The sequence below is a fragment of the Protopterus annectens genome, chromosome 5.part0, assembly GCF_019279795.1.
Source record: "Protopterus annectens isolate FY-2018-M chromosome 5.part0, PAN1.0, whole genome shotgun sequence".
In the NCBI taxonomy this organism is placed as follows: Eukaryota; Metazoa; Chordata; order Ceratodontiformes; family Protopteridae; genus Protopterus; species Protopterus annectens.
The window spans coordinates 1,725,494,495-1,725,514,444 of NC_056735.1; the positions used below are offsets into that span (position 1 = coordinate 1,725,494,495).

The 19,950-nt window shown below is 36.9% G+C and overlaps 1 protein-coding gene across 5 annotated transcripts in view; it reads left to right on the forward strand.

The window, feature by feature from the left end:
* The window catches only part of STXBP5L (syntaxin binding protein 5L), a 4,174,867-nt gene that overhangs the window by 4,133,983 nt on the left and 20,934 nt on the right, over positions 1 to 19,950 (forward strand). For all 5 annotated transcript variants that reach the window (XM_044071514.1, XM_044071515.1, XM_044071517.1 and 2 more), the window contains one exon: positions 9,927 to 10,038. In XM_044071514.1, the coding sequence (XP_043927449.1) occupies positions 9,927 to 10,038 (112 nt within the window). The remainder of the gene's footprint in view (positions 1 to 9,926; positions 10,039 to 19,950) is intronic.

Genomic DNA, 19,950 nt, shown 5'->3' on the forward strand with positions numbered 1-19,950 from the left:
AAACGGTGATGATGAAATTCCCACAGTGTCCATCAGTATTACATGTTGCTGTCATTGTATTAGTGTTGTCATTATCTCCTAGAATGGGCCTGTGGTTGCCTTTTTGTTTGACAAACACTTCATCACATATCTTTTCTATGAATGACTTCCTGAAGCAATATATTTTCATCTGAAATAATTCACATCATCCTAACAAATTGGCTGTTATCTATACTCTTGTTGTTGTAAAGGATGTGTTAGAACAAGTGGGTTTGTGAAGAATTGTGGTAGAAAATTTAACAGTACTTTTCTTTTCTGACTAAAAGCTTAGCAACTATCTGTCATGCTTAAAATGACACCTTCTGCAAACCTGAATGATTTAATGCATGCATCTGTACCTTGGGTTTTTTCTTTATTATGTTCCATTTACTCATGATTTTTGTTTTCATAAAGTTTAGTACATATCCTGCAGTTATTTCTTAGTTTTGTCTCATTATTTGACTGTCATGTTGTCACATTCCTTTTTCAGCAAATTCTTTTATCAGTGCACTAGTATGCTCACTTGCTGTGTTCATAGTCATTAGGAACTGGCCCACGCCAATCATTAAAAACAATTTTAAGCATTCTGAGCATGCCCACTAACTAGTAGGCCATGGTGGTGCAGCAGTTAGCATTGTCGCCTTACAGCAAGAGGTTCTCTGGTTTGATTCTCAGCTAGAGCTCCTTCTGTGCAGAGTCTGCATGTCCTCCCTGCAGTTTGAGTGAGTTTTAAAGACATGTAAGTAGATGCATGTGTGTATGTGTGTGCCTTCTGTGAAGGTTGGGTGCCAGGCTAGCAACTCAACCCTGTAAAAACACCACTGCCAATTAATCTGTGGACCGGTGATCCACTGTGGTGACCCCTAACTTGCAAAAGCTGAAAGACAAGCATGCCTACTAACTAACCTGACCAAGGATAAGGTTCATACCTCTCAACCTCTTAGATTCATAGGTTAGTACTAAGCTAACTGCTCTTGCGAGCCATTGTAAGCCTACCCAGTTATCCCTTGTGAGACTCAAACCTTGCACCTTGTGTTTGTAAGGCAAACACATTAACCATTAGGCCACCCTCCGAGCAAGAACTCTGGTCAAAGCTATAAATAATGGAGGACAAAGGCCCAAAATTAGGGACATTTTTAAAGTATTGCTCTTACAAACTTAATAACTTGATAGAGTTACAAGTTTTGTATTACCATGATTTTTCTCAAGGGTATGAGGTCTGAAACTCAAATGTCTGTCATTATTTTCTAATTTCAACCCTCAATGATTTGCCAGAAAAACGCAATTTTATGAGAAACACATCAAAAATATGAGACAAAAATCTGGACATCCTGCAAAATTCTGGACAGTTGAGAGGTATGGGTTCCCATAGTGGTGAAATGAGCAATGGAAATAGATATAGGTGTTAGACAATTGAAGTATTTGTTCTGTTCAGAGCCAATACTGTATCACCTGAACTCTAGAAAACTTATATGGTGGTGATGACCTCTCAGGAATAGGGATAAGTGCAGTTTTTTTTTCTCCTGATATGAACCAGAAGAAACACCATATCTGTTACTTCAGCAAGAGGTTAAGTAATACAGAAGACAACTGCTCAGCCACTGAGTAAGAATGTCTGGCTATTAAGTAGGCCCTTACCACCCTCAAATATTACCATTTAGGAAGGGAATTTGTATTAGTAACAGATCATGCCTCCCTTACAGTGGCTTTTAAAAGTATATTGTAATCCTAAATTTGCCAGAGGGGCCCTAATACTCCATATTCCAGCAGAGGCCTGGCTGAACACACAGATAGGTTATCAGGCCAACAACCCACCTGAGGAGTTATGTACTAGTGATTCACGTTGGGTAGTGGCTGTTTAATGCCTGAAAATTGTGTATTGTGTTAGAAATGCAGTATGTAATGTGTATATCCAATGTAATACAGTAAAGAATCTGATAGAGGCATATATGAGCTTGAGTGAATACAGCATATGTACTAGTTCAGGTAATATAAAATGCATCATGACAAACTTCTGTATATGAAACCCTGTTAAAAGGAAGGACTGAAAGCACCAGAAATTAGAATGTTTGCATCTTTTGAAGAGGGATTGATGCCCAGACTCTGTGGACTGAACAAGTAGAACTGCAGAGAACACAAACCTGCGAATATATTTAAGAAATTGTAACATCTGGGCATGCTCCTGGAGAAAAAATCCTGCAGGCTGTGGTATTAGACTTAGTGAACTGTTGTTTGTCAAGTGCAATTCAGTGAACTGAATCATAAGTTACTTAACCAACGTTGTTATGTGAAAATTTTGCTGCCAAAGACTAACATTTTCATTTTTTCACAGCAAATATGGGGCTCTCTCAGTTTGTCACTGTAGACAAACCTCACTAAACCTGAATAAAATGCCTTACTAAACTGTATTTAAATATCCAAATCTGCTTCACAGGCAGCCATTTCTGAACTGTGTACGTCAGTTTTACCGTACTATCATGGACCACTTATTCATTAAAAAGAAGATATTTACTTATAGTTCCATGTATATACCACTTGTAGTAAAGGTAGTAACGATAGCTGTTTTAGGAACTCTTTAGACCGTTGTTCTTTCTCTATGCAACTGTATTTACAGCTACCATCTTTGTTAAAACAACTTACACTCACACTATTGGGCTAGCTTGTTTAAAAGTTATAGAATACAGGCATTATGAAAGCAGTTGTTAATATTGTTGCTCCTATACTGTCTCAAGAAAATGAATTATATTACTAAGTGATCAGTTCTTTTTCTACAGTTTTTAACTATAGAGGAACCTGGCTGCATTTATGGGAAAGTGTAACTTATAGGAATTATGGGAAAGTGTAATTTTATTTAAAGTTGTTAAAGATGTCCACTTCATCTACATAATATCCCTAAACTCATCTCAAGTATAAATGCTTGATGATTTGCTAGACTGCAACAGGTTATTTGTGCAATCTAAATATGAGATTGCACATTGAGGAACAGTGCCCTAAAGGTTATACTCATATATCATACAGCAGTTTGAAGAATACTGACCAATACTAAGGACCCTCCAGGCTTTCTCCAGTACACCATAGCTATTTTTCTAAGACTTATATTTTTGTTTTTTTATTTTTTCACTCATAGAATTTATGGCTTCCTGGCAAATTAATGAGTATTGCAGTCACTAAATAATGAAAGAAAAGTAAGTTTCTGGCAAAAGTATGCTAATGCAACATCTGATGTTCATCATATTCATCAGTAGCCTAAGCTATATGGGTTACATCTTGGAAAGGAAATAACCACAAGCCAGCTTCCAAAGCTTCAGGTCGTCTCCTGCAAACCTAAACCATTTGACAGTTCAAGGTGAGCTGACTAAAAGGCAAGTTTAGGCCCAAACTCCTTCATAGCTTTCCTGATACCTAAGAGAGAGCTCCTTTACAGTTATTTTGTGCTGTTCCATTGCTGGGTAAATAGGTTTCCTTTGGGAAAAACCTTCTTCATATTATATATTTTAAGTTAGTGATATGTGTGTTTTTTTGACTGTCACGTGCCTTTACTGTACATTTAAACAGAAGCAGACTTTTGTTTCTTACAGTTTAAAAGTTGTTTTAAACATTCTTAAACTGTTTTTTTTTCTGAGGAGAATCTGGGTTTAAATTACTTCTGGGGTCGGTAAAGTGTATTAGAATGCTTTCTACTGTGTTTTAACTGGAAAAGGGTACTTTTAAATATTTTAAATACATTTTATAGTTTACTGACTTGTGATGCTTAGCTTTCCAAGGAAAGAAACACCATTTTCATCTTGACCACAGAACAAAGCCAAAGCTGGTTCCACAGGCCACTCATCCTTTTCCTTGGATCTTTCTGGTGTTGTCCGTACAGCCACTATGGATTGGTGGCTAGCCATGTCTTCTGAGGCTGTTGGGTTCCCCTCAGTAGCCAAGGAAGGGTCATGCTTGTCATTGCTGGGAGAAGGGGCAGGGTAGGTCCTCCTACTTATCCATAATGTTGTGCCCATCCCTGGGGAAGCTGCTGTTACTATTAATATACATATTTGCCTCAACTTTCTTGTCAAAAAGAAACAGAGAACTAAATATTTACCTTCTTCTGCACCAGTTCAGCTGGGCAGGAGTATTTATTAGGTCTGGCTCAAGATCTTGTACATGCTATTGACCCTTCTTATAAGGTGGTTTCTGGTAAAAGAAAAAGGGATTCCTCTTTTTTGAAGAAATTCAAGAAATCAAAATTTTATATGAATGTGATGTCCCAATTTGGGAAGAGGTTTTTATTCAAAAATATTTTTGGTGTTAAAGAAAGAAAATATCTGGACTCCCCATGAAAAAGATGCAGTGATGCTGGAAGTCTCTTTGGTTCCGCATCAACACCCATTTCAGTTCTGGGATTTGTGAGAAGAGAAATCACTTGGTGGTATCATGAAATATTCCTGAATACAGTTCTCCCCTTCTCCCCTCATGCTGTAAAGCATTAGTCACAAGAGTGACTTTAGTCCCAGACTTTGTGTGGGAAGCAGTGTCAATTGGGGATAAAAATGCAAGGTCTCTGGGTCAACAAACACTTACACATGCACACAAATATAAAAGAGATGCTTACCCTTATCAAGTTGTTTGACTTCCTCAATCACTTTGGCCCCAGGATCACTACAGATTGTTATAGACACTACCTCAGTGATGTCATACATAAACAAGGAAGGAGGAACCAGATCTTACCCCTTATGCAGACTAGCAATGTTAGCATGGGATGTAGTTTTACAGCACAATCTCAATAAAGGCATTCTACATTCTATCAGAGCAAAACTGTGTGGCAGACAAGCTGAGCAAAGCAAGAGCTCAGCCTCGTTAATGGAAACTAGATCCAAGATTTGATCCACCTATGGGGAGTTCCTGAATTAGAACTTTTTGCTTCCTCTCTGAACAATCAGCTGGCAGAATTCTGTTCCAGGACTCCATGCAACAAGTCTGGAAGACAAATGCATTTTCTTTTCCTTGGAAAGGAGTGTTCCTGTATGCCTTTCCACTGATATCCTGGGTGCTTCTGAACTTTCATATTCCAAAGATTGTGGTGATTCCCTTCTGGCTGAGGCAACAGTGGTTGCTACAAATTTCCTTACAGATTAGATCTACTCATACAAGAGCAGTTTTGTTTGATACACCCAACCCCAAACAACTCCAGCTGACTGTCTTGATGATAGGGCTGTAATACCTCTTAGGCAACTGTTTTCAGGGGATGTGCATCAGATATGAATGGAGCCAAGAAAACCTTCTACTAGAAAATCATATATAACCAAATGGAAAATGTTTTCTAGATGGTAGCAGCAACATTACCAGCACCCATTCAGGGCTACTTGTTCTCTGGTTATACAATGTTTGTGTGAGTTACTATCCTATGGCCTTTCTTATTCCTCTGTCAAGGTTCATTTATCAGCCATTTCAACATGTCTGCCCATGGATCCTCCACTTTTAAAGCATTGTCATATTAAAATACTTTTGAAAGGGGTTTTACATAAGAGACCTCCAAGAAACCAGGTGGCTCCTCCTTGGGATCTTAGTTTTATTTAGAAAAGCTAACACTTACTTCATTTGAACTGGGTCATTTTGCTGATTTGATGTTCTTAACATTGAAAACAGTTTTACTGATTGCTCTGGCCTCTGCAAGATTACCTGAGTTGAAGCTCTGTGGGTCAGTTTTATCTCAAGTTCAATAGGTGCAACGTTTCTTTGAGCACTAATCCTTATTTTATGCCTAAAGTGATATCCAAGTTTACTTTAAGCCAAACTGTCCATCTCCCTGTGTTTTTTCCTAAACTTAAATCTGAGAGAGAAAGGATACTTCATACCACGAAGTCCCCAGACAACTCAGGTACTACCTTGATAGAACAAAGTCTTTCAGAATTTCTGATTACTTGTTAATTTCTCATGAAGGTAAGAGGAAGAGACAGTCAGTGTTCACATAGACTATTTCCAATTGTTTTTCTCAGGGTATTGCCTTTTGTTATTCCCGCGACAACTAAACTATTCCAGACTGGGTCAAGGCATACTCTACCAGGGCCTTGGCTTCATCTATGGCTTTTTTGAAAGGGTTGGTTTCTAGAAATATTTCAGAAGCAGCAACTTAGTACTTTTTACTTACTTTTACAAAGCACGACAGTTAGATTCCTTCTCAAGCTCTAGGTCAGCCTTTACTAGGGCTGTCCTTCAGGAGCTACTGGACCCTTCTCCTTCCACCTCCTAGTTGTTCTAAGCTATAGCAATCTACCAATATAGCTTAGGCTTCTGCAGCAGTGATCAATATGATGAACATAGTACAGTCATGTAAATAAACTTACCATAACAGTAGACATTTGAATGAGTGGGTGTATATCAGAACATCGAACACCCATAATCTCGAATCGCACAACATTGAACACAAAACCGTGAATGCAAACAATACCGAAAGCTCAAAATTCTGAAAACAGAAACCCCTGGCTCCCATAGTTGGCCCATGCAAAGTTACACACCCTGACGTCACTGGGAAATGTGAAATGTGAAGAATGTCTGCTACGAACCACTGTTCACTAGCAGGGTAAGCAAAACACATAACAATGAAATGTTACATGTGAATGTATTACCTCCACTGTGGTGCGATCTTGGAGTTGGTATATTTAAGTGGGGGGGGTGGAGAGCGCAGCACTCCATGTTGGGGGGTGTGGGGGGCACAGCCCCCCACATAAGAAATAGTTTGTAGCTTGTTTGTGTATTTGAGTAGTAAATCATGTAAATATTTTGTTCTTTGTACATAGTGTGTATGTAGTGTGGTAGTTATTGTGTGCTATTATGCTGGTTTTGTTTTTAATATTTACTTTCTGTTGAGAGGAGTAGAGTATTCAATGTATATGTTTGTAGGGTATTTGCATTAGGTGGCTGGGTTGTGTTTTGACAGTTCAAAAGGCGTGGTATTTGGTGTGTTACAGTTAGGATTCAGGTTGTATGGTTGAGCAGATGGCCAAATGTTGTTGTTAGTAGATTCCGTTTTCGAAATTCTGAGCTTTCGGGGTTATTTGCGTTCGATGTTCCGTGTTCGATGTTGTGTAATTCGAAATTTTAGTCTTTCAATGTTCCGATATAAACCCGAATGATCACTACTGTTGTAGCCACTCCCTCTCCCCATTCCCCTTGTTTTTTTTTGGTGTTTTTTGTAGCAATGTCCTCTCAGGGCTTAGTCTCTGTCTCTCACTTTTGACATGAAAGTTGTGAAGGGCTTGGTGACCAAGCCTGGATTGCAGTCAACTTAGCTCGAGCTGTCTAATGGTTTGGGTATGTTGAAAATGCCAGAAGCTACTGGCAGTTATATCCTTGGCAAATCATTACCCCTATAGCTTAGGTTACTGTAGCAGTGATCATTTGAACATCAACTGTTATGGTAAATCTATTTTTTGGATTTTTATCCCCCCTTTTTTTTCTGACTGTGGTCATAATTCCTGTGCTACTAGACTGATTTGTATGCATTATGCTGGCACTTGATCAGGTGTGATGAAAAATATGGACTAAGTGCACTTCAGTAGGGGAAAAATATTTTATTTTCTAGGTTGTCTGTATACTTTCTGTGTTATCAAATTGCACTGATACATAAAACATGCAATGTCTTCCATTAAAGTTTTACTATATATATATATATATATATATATATATATATATACATATATATGGGTCCTGTTCTCAACATCGAAAGTAAGTTTCAGTGAAACGTACATGAGCAAACTTACTTTCGTGAAAGTTCATTTTATCAAAAATGCACTTTTGCAAAAAAAAAAACACGCAGTTTGCATGTAGATTTAGTTGTACATCAACATGTAGTGTTGATTGTACAACTAAGCAAACTGTTGCTTAGATCATGGTACAGCGGGGATAAGAGAGTATTCCCTTTTCTATACTGTAGTGCGATCTCGGAGTGAGAATATTAAAGTAGGTAGGGTGTGGAGGGCACAGACCCCCACATGGGGCATGCAGGGTGGGCATAAACATGAGTAGTGTCGTATTTGTTTAGTTTTTTTTGGCGTGTTGTTTTTTTTTTTCGCAACAGAGCATTTTTGATAAAATGCACTTTCTCAAAAGTGAGTTCGCTCATGTACGTTTAGCTTAAACGTACTTTCCATCTATCAGTATAGATCCATATATATATATGTATATATATATATATATATATATATATATATATATATATATATATATACACACACATATATATAAATATATATATATATAGAGTGCTGTTTATAGAATTTACTTTTAATCAATGGTTATCTGTGATGTATTGCAACACTTGTTTTTCATGTGTTCTTTTATTGAATCATAAAATATCTCGGCTCTAAAGTTGCTTTCACAGGTTGTCAACATCTTAGCATGTTTGGTCTTGCTTTGTCACAAGTGTTTTAGTCAAATATCTTAGAGAAGAAGTTGAGGGTGAGTGTCTTGGTTTTTTTTTTTGTTTTTTTTTATCTTTTCTCATATTTTTCCAGTTTGCGCTACCTTAGAAATAGTTTATATAGAGTCTGGGGGAGTCTTCACATTGAGGGTTTCCCTACAAAAATAGTAATCTTACAGCGCTTTGTGATATTTTATATTGTTATTTGTTAAGCCAGTGGTTTTGTTATCTTCAGATATTTTAGTTATGATATTTTTCTTCCAGGCGAAACATGATTCAGTGTTTCATCATAGGTTGGTATATACATGCAGCTAATAATAAATAATTCCAAAGCAGATAATGGAAGTCTTCACCAAATGTAATACCACTGGCCTTATCTAAGTATCTCAAAGATTTGTTATTTATTTCATAAATTATGTAATGAGTTTCAGAATCCTTTTTTCTTTTTTACAAAAGGTTCTGTCATTAAAATTGTCCTGATTTATATTCTTTTTGTAGCACAATTCATAGTGAAGAATAAATCTGGTACTATATTTCTGTTTACTTTATTTGTCATACCTTTTAATCATACATATTCTCATTCCTTCATATATCCAGTCATGCATTAATGATCTGTTTTAAATTTATATTTCATTGTCCTCAAAGGCAGACTATTGCTGTTGCGTAAAAGATACAGTGCAATACTGTAACCAGTTTTATAAAGTAATCCTGCTTTGCTATCTTCACTTAGAGATTTGTGTAATTACCTTTTGAAGATTTTAATATTTATCATTACAAAGTATTATTTTAGAAGTCAACTCAATTGATGTTGGAATGCTTCCACTACTGTAAGAAATATCACATTATGGTAGAAAGTCTAAACATATGAGTATTGAGTTACTTTAAGAATATCATGTGTGACACAGGCTCAGATAGCAGACCCATTCCCTGAGATATCAGCTGTAGACATAGGTCCTGAGTGAAATTTTGTGGCTGCTCATTTATGCCAAGGCCAAAGGAGGTATTTATTGCTTAGAACTGTAAGTCCTCATTAGAGCAAGGGTCTCTAGTCACGTAGAGAGTGCATGCCATTTATTTACACATTGAGTATTGGGTGGGGTAATGGGTAAAATATAAGAGATTAACCTCTGCAGCCATCAGAATGACAGCATTCTTGGTTGCCATGACTTCCTTTGCTCCCACTCCTTGGAATGTTGCACAAAGGATTTCCCCACTTATATTAGGTATGAGTTGGACTGGTACCAGAGATGCAGGAGCGGGAGAACAGGGAGGGTCTCTAGGTCATGGCTGATGGCATATGCCTCTTGAGAGAAACAAAAAGGAGTCTATCATGCAGAATTGTTATTCAGATAAATAGAATATAACAACCTTATAAATAAAATGATGCCAAGCAAACTGAAAATTGTATAAAACTCATTTCATATGACTTGTCCTATTCACTCATAACTCAGCAGTCTTTTTCTCTTCAAGAATTTGCATGATTTTAACCTTATTTTTCCCCTTGTAGGATATGTTGGGGGATTTGTTTACACCTGTTGAAACTCCCGAAATCCAGAATAGAGGTTTCTTGAAAGGACTGTTCGGTGGCAGTGGGCAGGGATTTGACAGAGAAGAACTCTGTAAGTCAAGAAGTCATTTTTTTTCCATCCATAATAGAACAAATCAACATTTATTAACTGTTAATATGTTCCTAAATAATATAAAACATGTGAAAGAATGATATGGGTTTTGAGGTTCTACTACAGTCACTCAAGTACCAAATGCTCGAAAACTACTGTGTAGAAACTGGGACTCAAGCACATTGCAGCTCATGTAATCTGCTGCTGACACTCGAACTTGCATATGAGTTCAGGCAAGCAGCCATCATGAGGGATTGCTGCTTATGCCTGAACTCAAATATGAATGCATTCAAGGAGCAGGAGTGCCATTTAGGATTAGGGAGCAGGAGGAGGAATTTAGGGTTAGGGAATGGAAAGGGAGTTTTAAGGTTAGGGAGCAGAAAGGGAGTTTTAGGGTTAGGGCCATTGAAATTTTAGGTTTAGGGAGTGGGAAGAGAGTTTTAGGGTTAGAGTTAGGGTTCTGGTAGAGCTATGGGAGCTAAAAGCTAAGTAGTTACAGAAGAATGAGTTACTGGCATGGGAACTGGAGCACTTGCCTATTCATGCAAGTGGCATCAAGAAGTATATCATGAGCATATAGCATGTGAGTGCTTGTAGTAGGCTTAGATTTTGATATATACTTAAAAATGTACCGTGATCCACTTCAGAAATATCATCTACAAAAACGACAGTGTATATTAATATGGATTTATGTAACCATACTGCTCAAAGTAACATCTGGAATTTTGTTAGAGGCTAGGATGAAATACTTGCTGTCACATTTTCTTACTTGTAATACTAAAAGAAAGTCTGATTAGTCTAACATTAATATTTGCTTCATTTTGAGAATACTTTGCAGTAAAGTGTCTCTCGCTTATCAAATAAATGTCTGTTTATTAAACTAATGAGAATTCAGGTGCTTAACAAAGTGCACTCACTATTTAAAGAACCATCCCTCTGTACAAAATGTGTCATGGAATTACTGTACACATTGTGTCTTTAGCATAAATACCAAAACAAATAAATATTGCCTCTCACAGCTGCCAGTGAAAAGGTGCAAAGTGCCAGTTATGAAGTATTTTTATATTTCTCATTGTGGGAGAATGGGAGTTCTTACTACTGACCCCCACCCCCTACTATCATTTCCATATGTTGTTAGCAGGTAGATGAAATGGGATACAATTGGAAAATTTGTCTATACCATTATGACATTTTTTTTTCAAAATCAGTTTAATCTGGTTATGAGGTGTGGCCACGGTGGTGCAGCGGTTACCGTTGTCTGCTCACAGCAAGAGGTTCCCTGTTTCAATCCTTGGCTGGGGTGCCTTTTGTGCGGAGTCTGCATGTCCTCCCTGTGGTCGCGCGGGTTTCCTCTGGGTGCTCCGGTTTCCTCCCACATCCCAAAGACATGCTGTAGGTGGACTGGACACTCTAAATTGGCCCTAGGTGTGAGTGCATGTGTGTGTGGGTGCCTTCTGTGAAAGGTTGGGTGCCGGGCTGGCAACTCAACACTGTAAAACTCCACTGCCAATCATGAGTGGACAGGTGATCTGCTGTGGTGACCCCTAATCGGGAAAAGCTGAAAGAAGAAGACATTTAACCTGGTTATGATAATGTTTGCTTGCACACATAAAATATGGTTACTTTATGTTAAAAATGCTATTATTGATGGACTCACCTCATTTTAGTTTATGATTCAAAATAATGGAATAATAGTGTCAACAGTAACAGAATATCGAGTTGTTGCATAGCCAAGATCAGTTAGCAGTTTTTCTTAGGATATGACATTTATCCAAGACATAGTCACAGTTCTTGTGAGCTATCTATAGGATTTTTCTTATAATGGAACGAAATACAGAATCTATTCTGGCAAGAAGCATTAGTCATGTTTAATATGTCCATTTCAAGAATTTGACCTTGATTATATCAAACTAAATGTTTTACTCATATAATAATTACAGTATTGAATATATGGCTCCCTATTGAAATGTCAGCACTCAAAACTTGCTCTTCTCTTTTACACTTCTTTTGGCAGGGGGAAAGCCTCCCTGCACCCCCTCATGTGAGAAGCAAGCTCCCCACGTCCCCCTGAACTTATATATACAAACTCTGAGACTGCCATACCTCGGAGAAAAGGGAATATTCCAAGAAATGACATCTCGGACTAATTATATGTAAGTCCGTTCTTTTACCCATTCAATCTCCATATTTCAGGACTCACTCTAGCAGGTCCTGCCATTGCAAATGTCTACCAAATATATTGTTTGATGGGATTACCATTTCTGACTCATACGGATGAATGAAGTAGTTTAGTGCCTGTTCATTTCCTTTTCCTATTTTTTTTTTGTCTGTGAGGTGCAAAAATACATAAACATCAGGAAAAACTAGAAAAGTAGTTGGCTTCAAGCAGCATGCCTCTTTGCAGTATTGGTCTTGCACTATAAGAGTCAGATGTGTAGCTTGACAAGATGCCCCTTTATTCTGTAACATATAGGTAGGGTTTCAAAGACAACAAAATGAAACCAATTAAAATGGTGCAGCGAGGTTGAGTAACAGGGATATAGAGCAAAGAGCAGTGCAAATCATAGGGTACAGGCAAACCACATGTGCATACAATAATGCATGCTGTGCAGTCACATGAACATATGCTGCTGTGCATTCTGCGGTTACATACCATATAACTATAATAGGCGGGGATAGATCTGTAACATTAAAACAATATAACATAGAAAACATAATTAACAGAAGAGATTTTACACAGCAAAAATAATGTGGAAACACCCAGTTATAAGGTAGTTGGACTTCCAGGAATATACCATGAATAATAGTGTGTTTGTACTTGCAAAGACAACTATAGACCTGAAATTTTTAAAATGCATAAGCACACAGCAACATTAACATGGAATGTTGCCTTCATGTAGGTGTGTGTGTGTGTCCCTCAATAATATCAGTAATATGTGATACAAGTAATTGCTGCCAGTTGCAGATGCATACATACCATTCAGTAACTTACACCTGCAGTGGCAGACTATCAGTCTAATATTGTATCATGATATAATGCAGCATAAGAGAATAACTAAGCTAATAGAAAATAAAGCATATACATTTTGACTCTTTTACTAGTCCCTTTTTCTAAATCCTGTGTAAATGCTGTTAGGGGTGTGGAATATAGGTGGGAGTTAGACTCTGATGACAGAATAGAGGTTGTCATCTGTTTGGTGTACTAACATGCACCTTAGTTGTGGAGTTAAATTTTATTTATTTATTTGTACATTCTGTTAACTGGGGTAGAGCACTGATCTGATTTCACCAATTTCATTTTCAGTCCAGAGCATGAACACAAAAAATTAAAAAAAAAATGTACACAATGAAGGAGCACACTAAAACCAAAATGGACAGTTAACACACAATAGAAAAAACTGATTTAAGAAGATAGTAATCAGAAACCACTACTTACAATATCTAGTCTATATGCTTTATTTACTACTAGTACAATATCTGCTTTAGTTAGAGTCGGGTCAAGTTAGGAGTTAGTAAATGCTATAATGAAAATGATAGGCAGTGTGTGTCAGAGACTGGGGAGACTAGGTTATGTGACCTGAAGCAGAGTACCTCCACATTTTTTAATTTCTCATGTCTTTTGGGTTTCTAATACCAGGTCCCCATTCCTAAGTCAAAGTATGATTAAAGTTCATAAAATTAGTATTGTTTCAGTCTTTGATGTCAGCCAGAAGTGTTCTTTACAGCACCCGCAATGTCCCCAGTAAAGACTGCTGCAGTTCATACAGATTTACATGTAGCGATAATATATTGAAGTACAATTGCAAATTCTGTTTTACAGGTCCTGTTGCGCCTTCTGTTACTGGAACTGTCTGGGTATCTTTCTTCTATATTACCCTCATTTCTGCCTGCACATTCGGGTATTTTATGACTTTTGTGTGTCTAGGTATTAAGACACTGTAGTCACTAGGTGTAGCAATTTCAATGATCGATGCTATTTTGACTACCATATCTGGTTTTCTCATATCTATTTTTTGAACTGTTGATAATGGGTGAGCCCATGTGATATAAACTTCATCATTTTCTATAATGCTTTGTGCTTCGTGTTTCTAATGTTTTTCAACTACTTCAGTATTAAAATGTTTACGCAAGCACCAATTTAACAGTCTTGCCGCATTATTATGCCTTACAGTATATAGTCTTTCTGCCATTAGTATATTGCAACCAGCAACAAGATGTGCAATTGTTTCCCATTCTGTTTTACAAAATCTACATTTGTCTGTTTCTCCCACATGTTCAATGGACTTTGTAAACCAACATTTACATACTCGACTATCCTGGGCCACCAATATTATCCTATCATCTTTTGGTTTAAAATCACCTCTCTTTAACCATTCCTGTGTTTGATCCTGATCAACATGAGGGTGTTCCAAGAGTTTTCTATACTTGCAACTGTATTTTATGCATTTTCCACATTTCTTGCCTTCTCATCTGATCCTTCATCTTATATTCTTTCATTTCTTGGCATATTCATTTGCTGTCCTGATATTTATCTACTTCTGGTTTGATTTCTATTCCTGCTTGACATCGATATGCTTCTGCTAAACTAAGCAAGGAAGTTGCCTTACACTTATTCTCCTCATGTTTTAAAACTTTCACTATGTTTGGGTCTTGTGAGGTCAGCAGATATGTATGCAGTCCCACAATTGCAGATCTATATATGTTAATTTCAAGGAGGCCCATTTCTCCTTCAAAACAGAGAATATATAGTCTTGGTATACACTGATTTTTTTATAAATCATTTGATGAGTATGAAGCATCCTTCTTGTTTTCATGTCCAACTGATCCAACACCTTTGGGGCTAGTCAGTCACACCATAATTTTAAGTTAGGACAGGAAGCGCAAATTGGTTTATAGCTTGGACTTTGTTCCTAAATGTCAACACTGTTTTCAGTATTAATTTTAATCTCCTAAAATATTCCTAAATTTTATTTGCATTTGTTCATGTTTTATTGTTGATCCTTCATCAATTCCCAAATGTTTATACACTTCCTGTTGCTCAGGTTCTTTTATATCACATTCTTGTCCCAAATTGATGTTTTCCTGCTTTAAAGGTTGATTTTGCACATTTATCAAGACCAAATGACATTCTTATATCATCCGAAAAAGTTTTGACCACTTGCAGTTGTACTTTCAGTTCCTCGTCTGATGAACTGTATAGTTTTAAATCATTTACAAAAGAAGATGAGAAGTCTTTACACTTTGTTAAGGTTAAGGGTTAAGGGCAAGACAAAAGAGCAATGGGGATAAAGAGTCAACCTGGAATATCTCCCTTTGAATTTTTATCCCTGTAATAATAATTTGTCCTTTATCATGGCTTAACTACAAAGTGGTTTACCACTGTTTCATGGTCACTGTAATGTAATCAGTCAGTGTAAGGTGTACCTTACACATTTTTAAGCACTCTTTCTCCCGTGAATGTGGTATACTGTCAACTGCTTTTTGTAGTCTGTCCATTCCGTACTTAGATTCTTCCCCTTTTTATAGTTCTCCATTATGACTTTATTTAACAACAAATAATTGTTTGTTCCATATGACTTTCTTTTGTTACCCTTTGGTCTATTGCCATGATGAAGCTTTCTTCTAAATAACTGTAAACTCTGTCAGCATAAATTCAAGTGTATGGTTTATATATCGTTGGAAAGCAAGTTATCAGTCTATAGTTTTTAGGATAGCTTGCAGGTTTGCTCTTATGTAGGAGCATTGTTTTTTCTATTGTTAACCATGCTGGTGTCTGTTTGGGGTGCGCATATAAATAGTTCTTTCTCATGGCTAAAGCTTCATGAAATGATGTTAATACTTTTAGACAGACATTAGGTACTGCATCTTGCCTGGGGTTTTCCATTTAGGAGCTTTTCTTAACTTTATTTCAATATCTCTCGCCATTACTTCATTCCATTTCATATCTGGTACATTTGAACTTCTTATTCTTTCTTTTACTTTTTCTATCCATTTAGTATCTTTGTTATATCCCACATGATCGTCATAAATATTTCTCCAAAATATGTAAATTTCTTCTCTTTTTCGTGTTTTTTTCAGTTTCTTTTGCCTTGTTTCCCAATTCGCTATAAAACATTTTTGGGTCATCAATAAATTGCTTATTTTGTATGTTTCCTTTATATTTATCTGCATATATTTTAAGTTTTCAGCCTGTGCTGATATTTTTAGTTTATTATTTGTAATAGTGCATGATAGAGACTGATCTATTCTGATACTACTGATTGCTTTTATCGTGTCTGTCTTTCTGAGTATTTTTGTTGATACGTTCCCTCTTCTATACTCTTCTAACACTGATGTTTCTTGTCTTAATTGCTTTATAGTTTTCTCTATTCAGGACTTCCATGATGGCATTTGATTTCTCCCCTTCCTTTCCCTTACTGTCCTGTGTTGTTGTGGTAAGACTTTAGCTGTTACTAGTTTAGCTACACAGTAATATATCCTATTTACTTCTGATATATCACATGAATATCTATTAAAATTACTGTGTTCATTTGTTTTATCAAACTTCTAACTTTTGGGTTTTATTGACTTTCTGCAGTCTATTTCTTTCATTTAACTGAATATGCCCATCTCAATTAAACCAAGCAATTCTTTTCTTAGACCATTTTCTTTTAAATCGAGGGCAGTTTCTTTGTTCTTCATTTCCTATGGGCATTCTATAGAAAGTTCCAGAGCATCTTCCTGTGCCACATTCTCTTCAGTTTAGTCCTGTGTCATCCTTTGCTCTTTCATATGGGAACTCACAGGCCTATCACTCCATGACATTGACTTGGTCAGAGTTGCTACAGTTTTCTGTTCCTCCTCTTGCTTTGCAACTCCAAATGAACTTTTGTACTGGTTTCCTATGGAAGGCTCCAAAGTATCTTCATATGGCAACCGATCAGATCTTTCTTGCTCCACTGGTTTCTCCTTAATTTAGGGATATATTGCTCTATCCTGCTGTGATATTATCAGAGTTAGATTTTCTGCACTAAATCCTTCACTTCACAGGTACTCCATAACCTCAGTTTTTCCTCTTTGTTTTCTAATTTTGCGAATTGTAAAAATATTTCATATCTGTATGCCTTTGCATGTATTTCTCTTCAAATATCTTTAATGCTCCTCTTTTTGTATTGATTAGTTTTACTTTCTCCTTTGCATAAATATTGCACTATATTAAATCTGTTTCCCATGTCCATATTTCTTCTTCAGATGACTCCTGCTCTTCCTGTGTCTTCTTAATTAAGGAACTTGTTCCATCATGATGTGATATAACCAGGGTTTGACTTTCTGCACTAAATCCTTGACTTTGCAGACATTCCATAACTTCAAATTCTATTTTTTGTAATGTCTGCTTTACTAATCTTCTGTTCTACATTCCCTCTTTGTGATCTTATATTTTGTATTGTGAAATGTTCCATAAATGGATGCCTTTGCCTTTATTTCTCTTCAAATATCTTTTGGGCTGCTGTTTTTGCATTGATTAATTTTGCTTTCTCCTTTACATAAATATTGCACGATAATAAATCTGTCCTTCTTATCCCATGTCCATTTTTCTTTTTTATACGTTTCAAAAATCCCTAGATTTTGTTCTTTATATTTTTGCACTTCCACAGTCACTCCAAACAGTCCAAGGTTTCTTGGTCTGTATAATGTTTTTCATAAATCTGTTGTATTAATGAACACATTTTTTAATTTTAAGCTTCTGACAGTTTTTCTTGTGCAAGTATTTTTCTTTTCTCTAATTTCTCTCATATATATATATATATATATATATATATATATATATATATATATATATATCTTCTGTCTGGAAATTCTGGGCTTCTTGCATAATAGTAACAATACATAATTTCTTTCTTATCCTCAATAATATCAGTTTTTGTGATTTTTTTTGGACTACTACTTTCTTCTACACCAGGGAAGCCAACCTCTCCTGGGCCTGGCCTAGCCCTATTGTAGGAATATTTCTGTGTCTTGAGGATTCTACACGGTCATTTTTCCAGTCCTAGTACCAGTGCACCTACCAGGATTTGGCACTTATTTATTCTGGGACTTGTGCACTCAACTGTCTTTTATTTTTTAACCTACTTTTGTCCATGATATATGCCATATAAAATACAGTCTATATATCAGTGTCATCTTGGTGAGATTTTGTGAAAAAACAGGGTCCACCTTGTGATGGTACTCAATAAGGCCTGATAATGAATTCAGTTCCAGCAATACTACTCTCCTCTGCTAGCTGATATTTCATTTTTCCATTCAGATTCCACACAGCTTGGGCTGTGAGATGTTCTTTAAATTGTGCACAAAAGGAGGAGTGATTAGAGAGGTTTTTAAAGGTTTGAGGGAAGATGCCTCTACAGCTTGGGTCCAAGGATGAAAAAGAAGTTGTTAGAGCATTGAAGTCTGGTTCTAGGTCTTGCAAGACAGGCTATGAGGAGTGGCTATGCGTTTTGAGGTTATATGAAAGAGCCTGTCTAAGATAAGCTAGAGGCAAGAGAAGGACAGTTTTTGTTTTTCAGGAACCATAAAAGTTGGAGCCAAGAAGTGGATTGGCTCATTGTTGAACAGACAGCTAATTAGCTTTATTTAGAGCTAAATAATGGTGTTCAAACATTGGGGAAAGGTTAATGAAGTGGCCGATGAAGCTGGGGACTATTTAGATGGTGGTAGAGTTGCTTTTGGAGGCAGATAGTACAAGAGGGAGGTAGAATAATTCCTTTGCCAATAGCACTCCTTGTTGGGTGACATAGGAAAGAAGAAATGTTGTTGACCCAGAACAGCAGGGAATCTATCTTTTTCTGGGTTTTGTTGAGGTGATGATGGAGGTTAAGTGAAGGATCTAGGCAGACTCCCAGGTATCTGAAGGAGTTAACCTGTTCAGTGGCCTTATTTAAGTGATCAAGAATAACAAGTGCATTAGGATTCCTTTGCCTTTTAGTGCAGGTGCCAATAAACATACCTTTTGCCTTTTGTTGACATGGTTAGTCCCAGTAGGCTACTAGCCTGTTTTCAAAGGAGACCTACTATATTTAAACTACTAGGGGAAATTTATCAAGGGCACTGGAGAACTTCCCCAACACTTTCCATGTTTGATAGCCAGTGAGTGGCTACAGAAAGGGGTGAGATGGAGGAGGAGCATGAGGAGTGATGCAAGATGCAACAGAGCAAAGAACAATATATGGACAAAATGTTGAAGATAGTAGTTATGGATGAGAAGGAATTAGCAAATTTGCCTATTGTTGAGTTAGTTGCTGAGAAGAGAGAAGAGCTTGTGGTTACAGTAGTTGCAGTAGGAGGTTTAAAAGACTCTTGTTTTATGCTGACTGCTGATTGAAGATGAACTAGAGGACTGTTGAACTAATCCAGGTGAGTAGAGAAGGGGAGCCAAAAGTTCAGCAGATGGTGGTCGTTGTTATAGAAACATGCCTTGAGGCGAATGAAAGGAAGAGTGAAAAGAAGAGAGAAGGAAGTGGGTGGAAAATCAATACATTTGCACCACATGACAGTCACTGAAGAACAACCTGGTAATAATGCCACCCTATAAGTAATATGGCAAGAAAGAAAAATGCAAAGAAGATATTAGTGGAGAATGATGCCTCTCATGAGAAAAAGGTGGTGGAAGTTGTAGAAGGACCTAATGAACATACTATTGTCATATAAGATCTACTAGCAGAAAATGAAGCTGATTCTAATGAAACTAGATTGGATTGTTAAGAAGTAAGAGCAGCTGACATGGAATGTAGAGCCAGACACAAAAATATTAAGGTTATTGGCATCTCAGAGAAGTATGAAGGTGTGGGCTGTGGAAAAGTAGTTAAATCTCTTTTGAAAGAGGTTGACGGGAATCCCAGCAGCTAAAATTTAAATCAGGTGGACACACAGAACCAC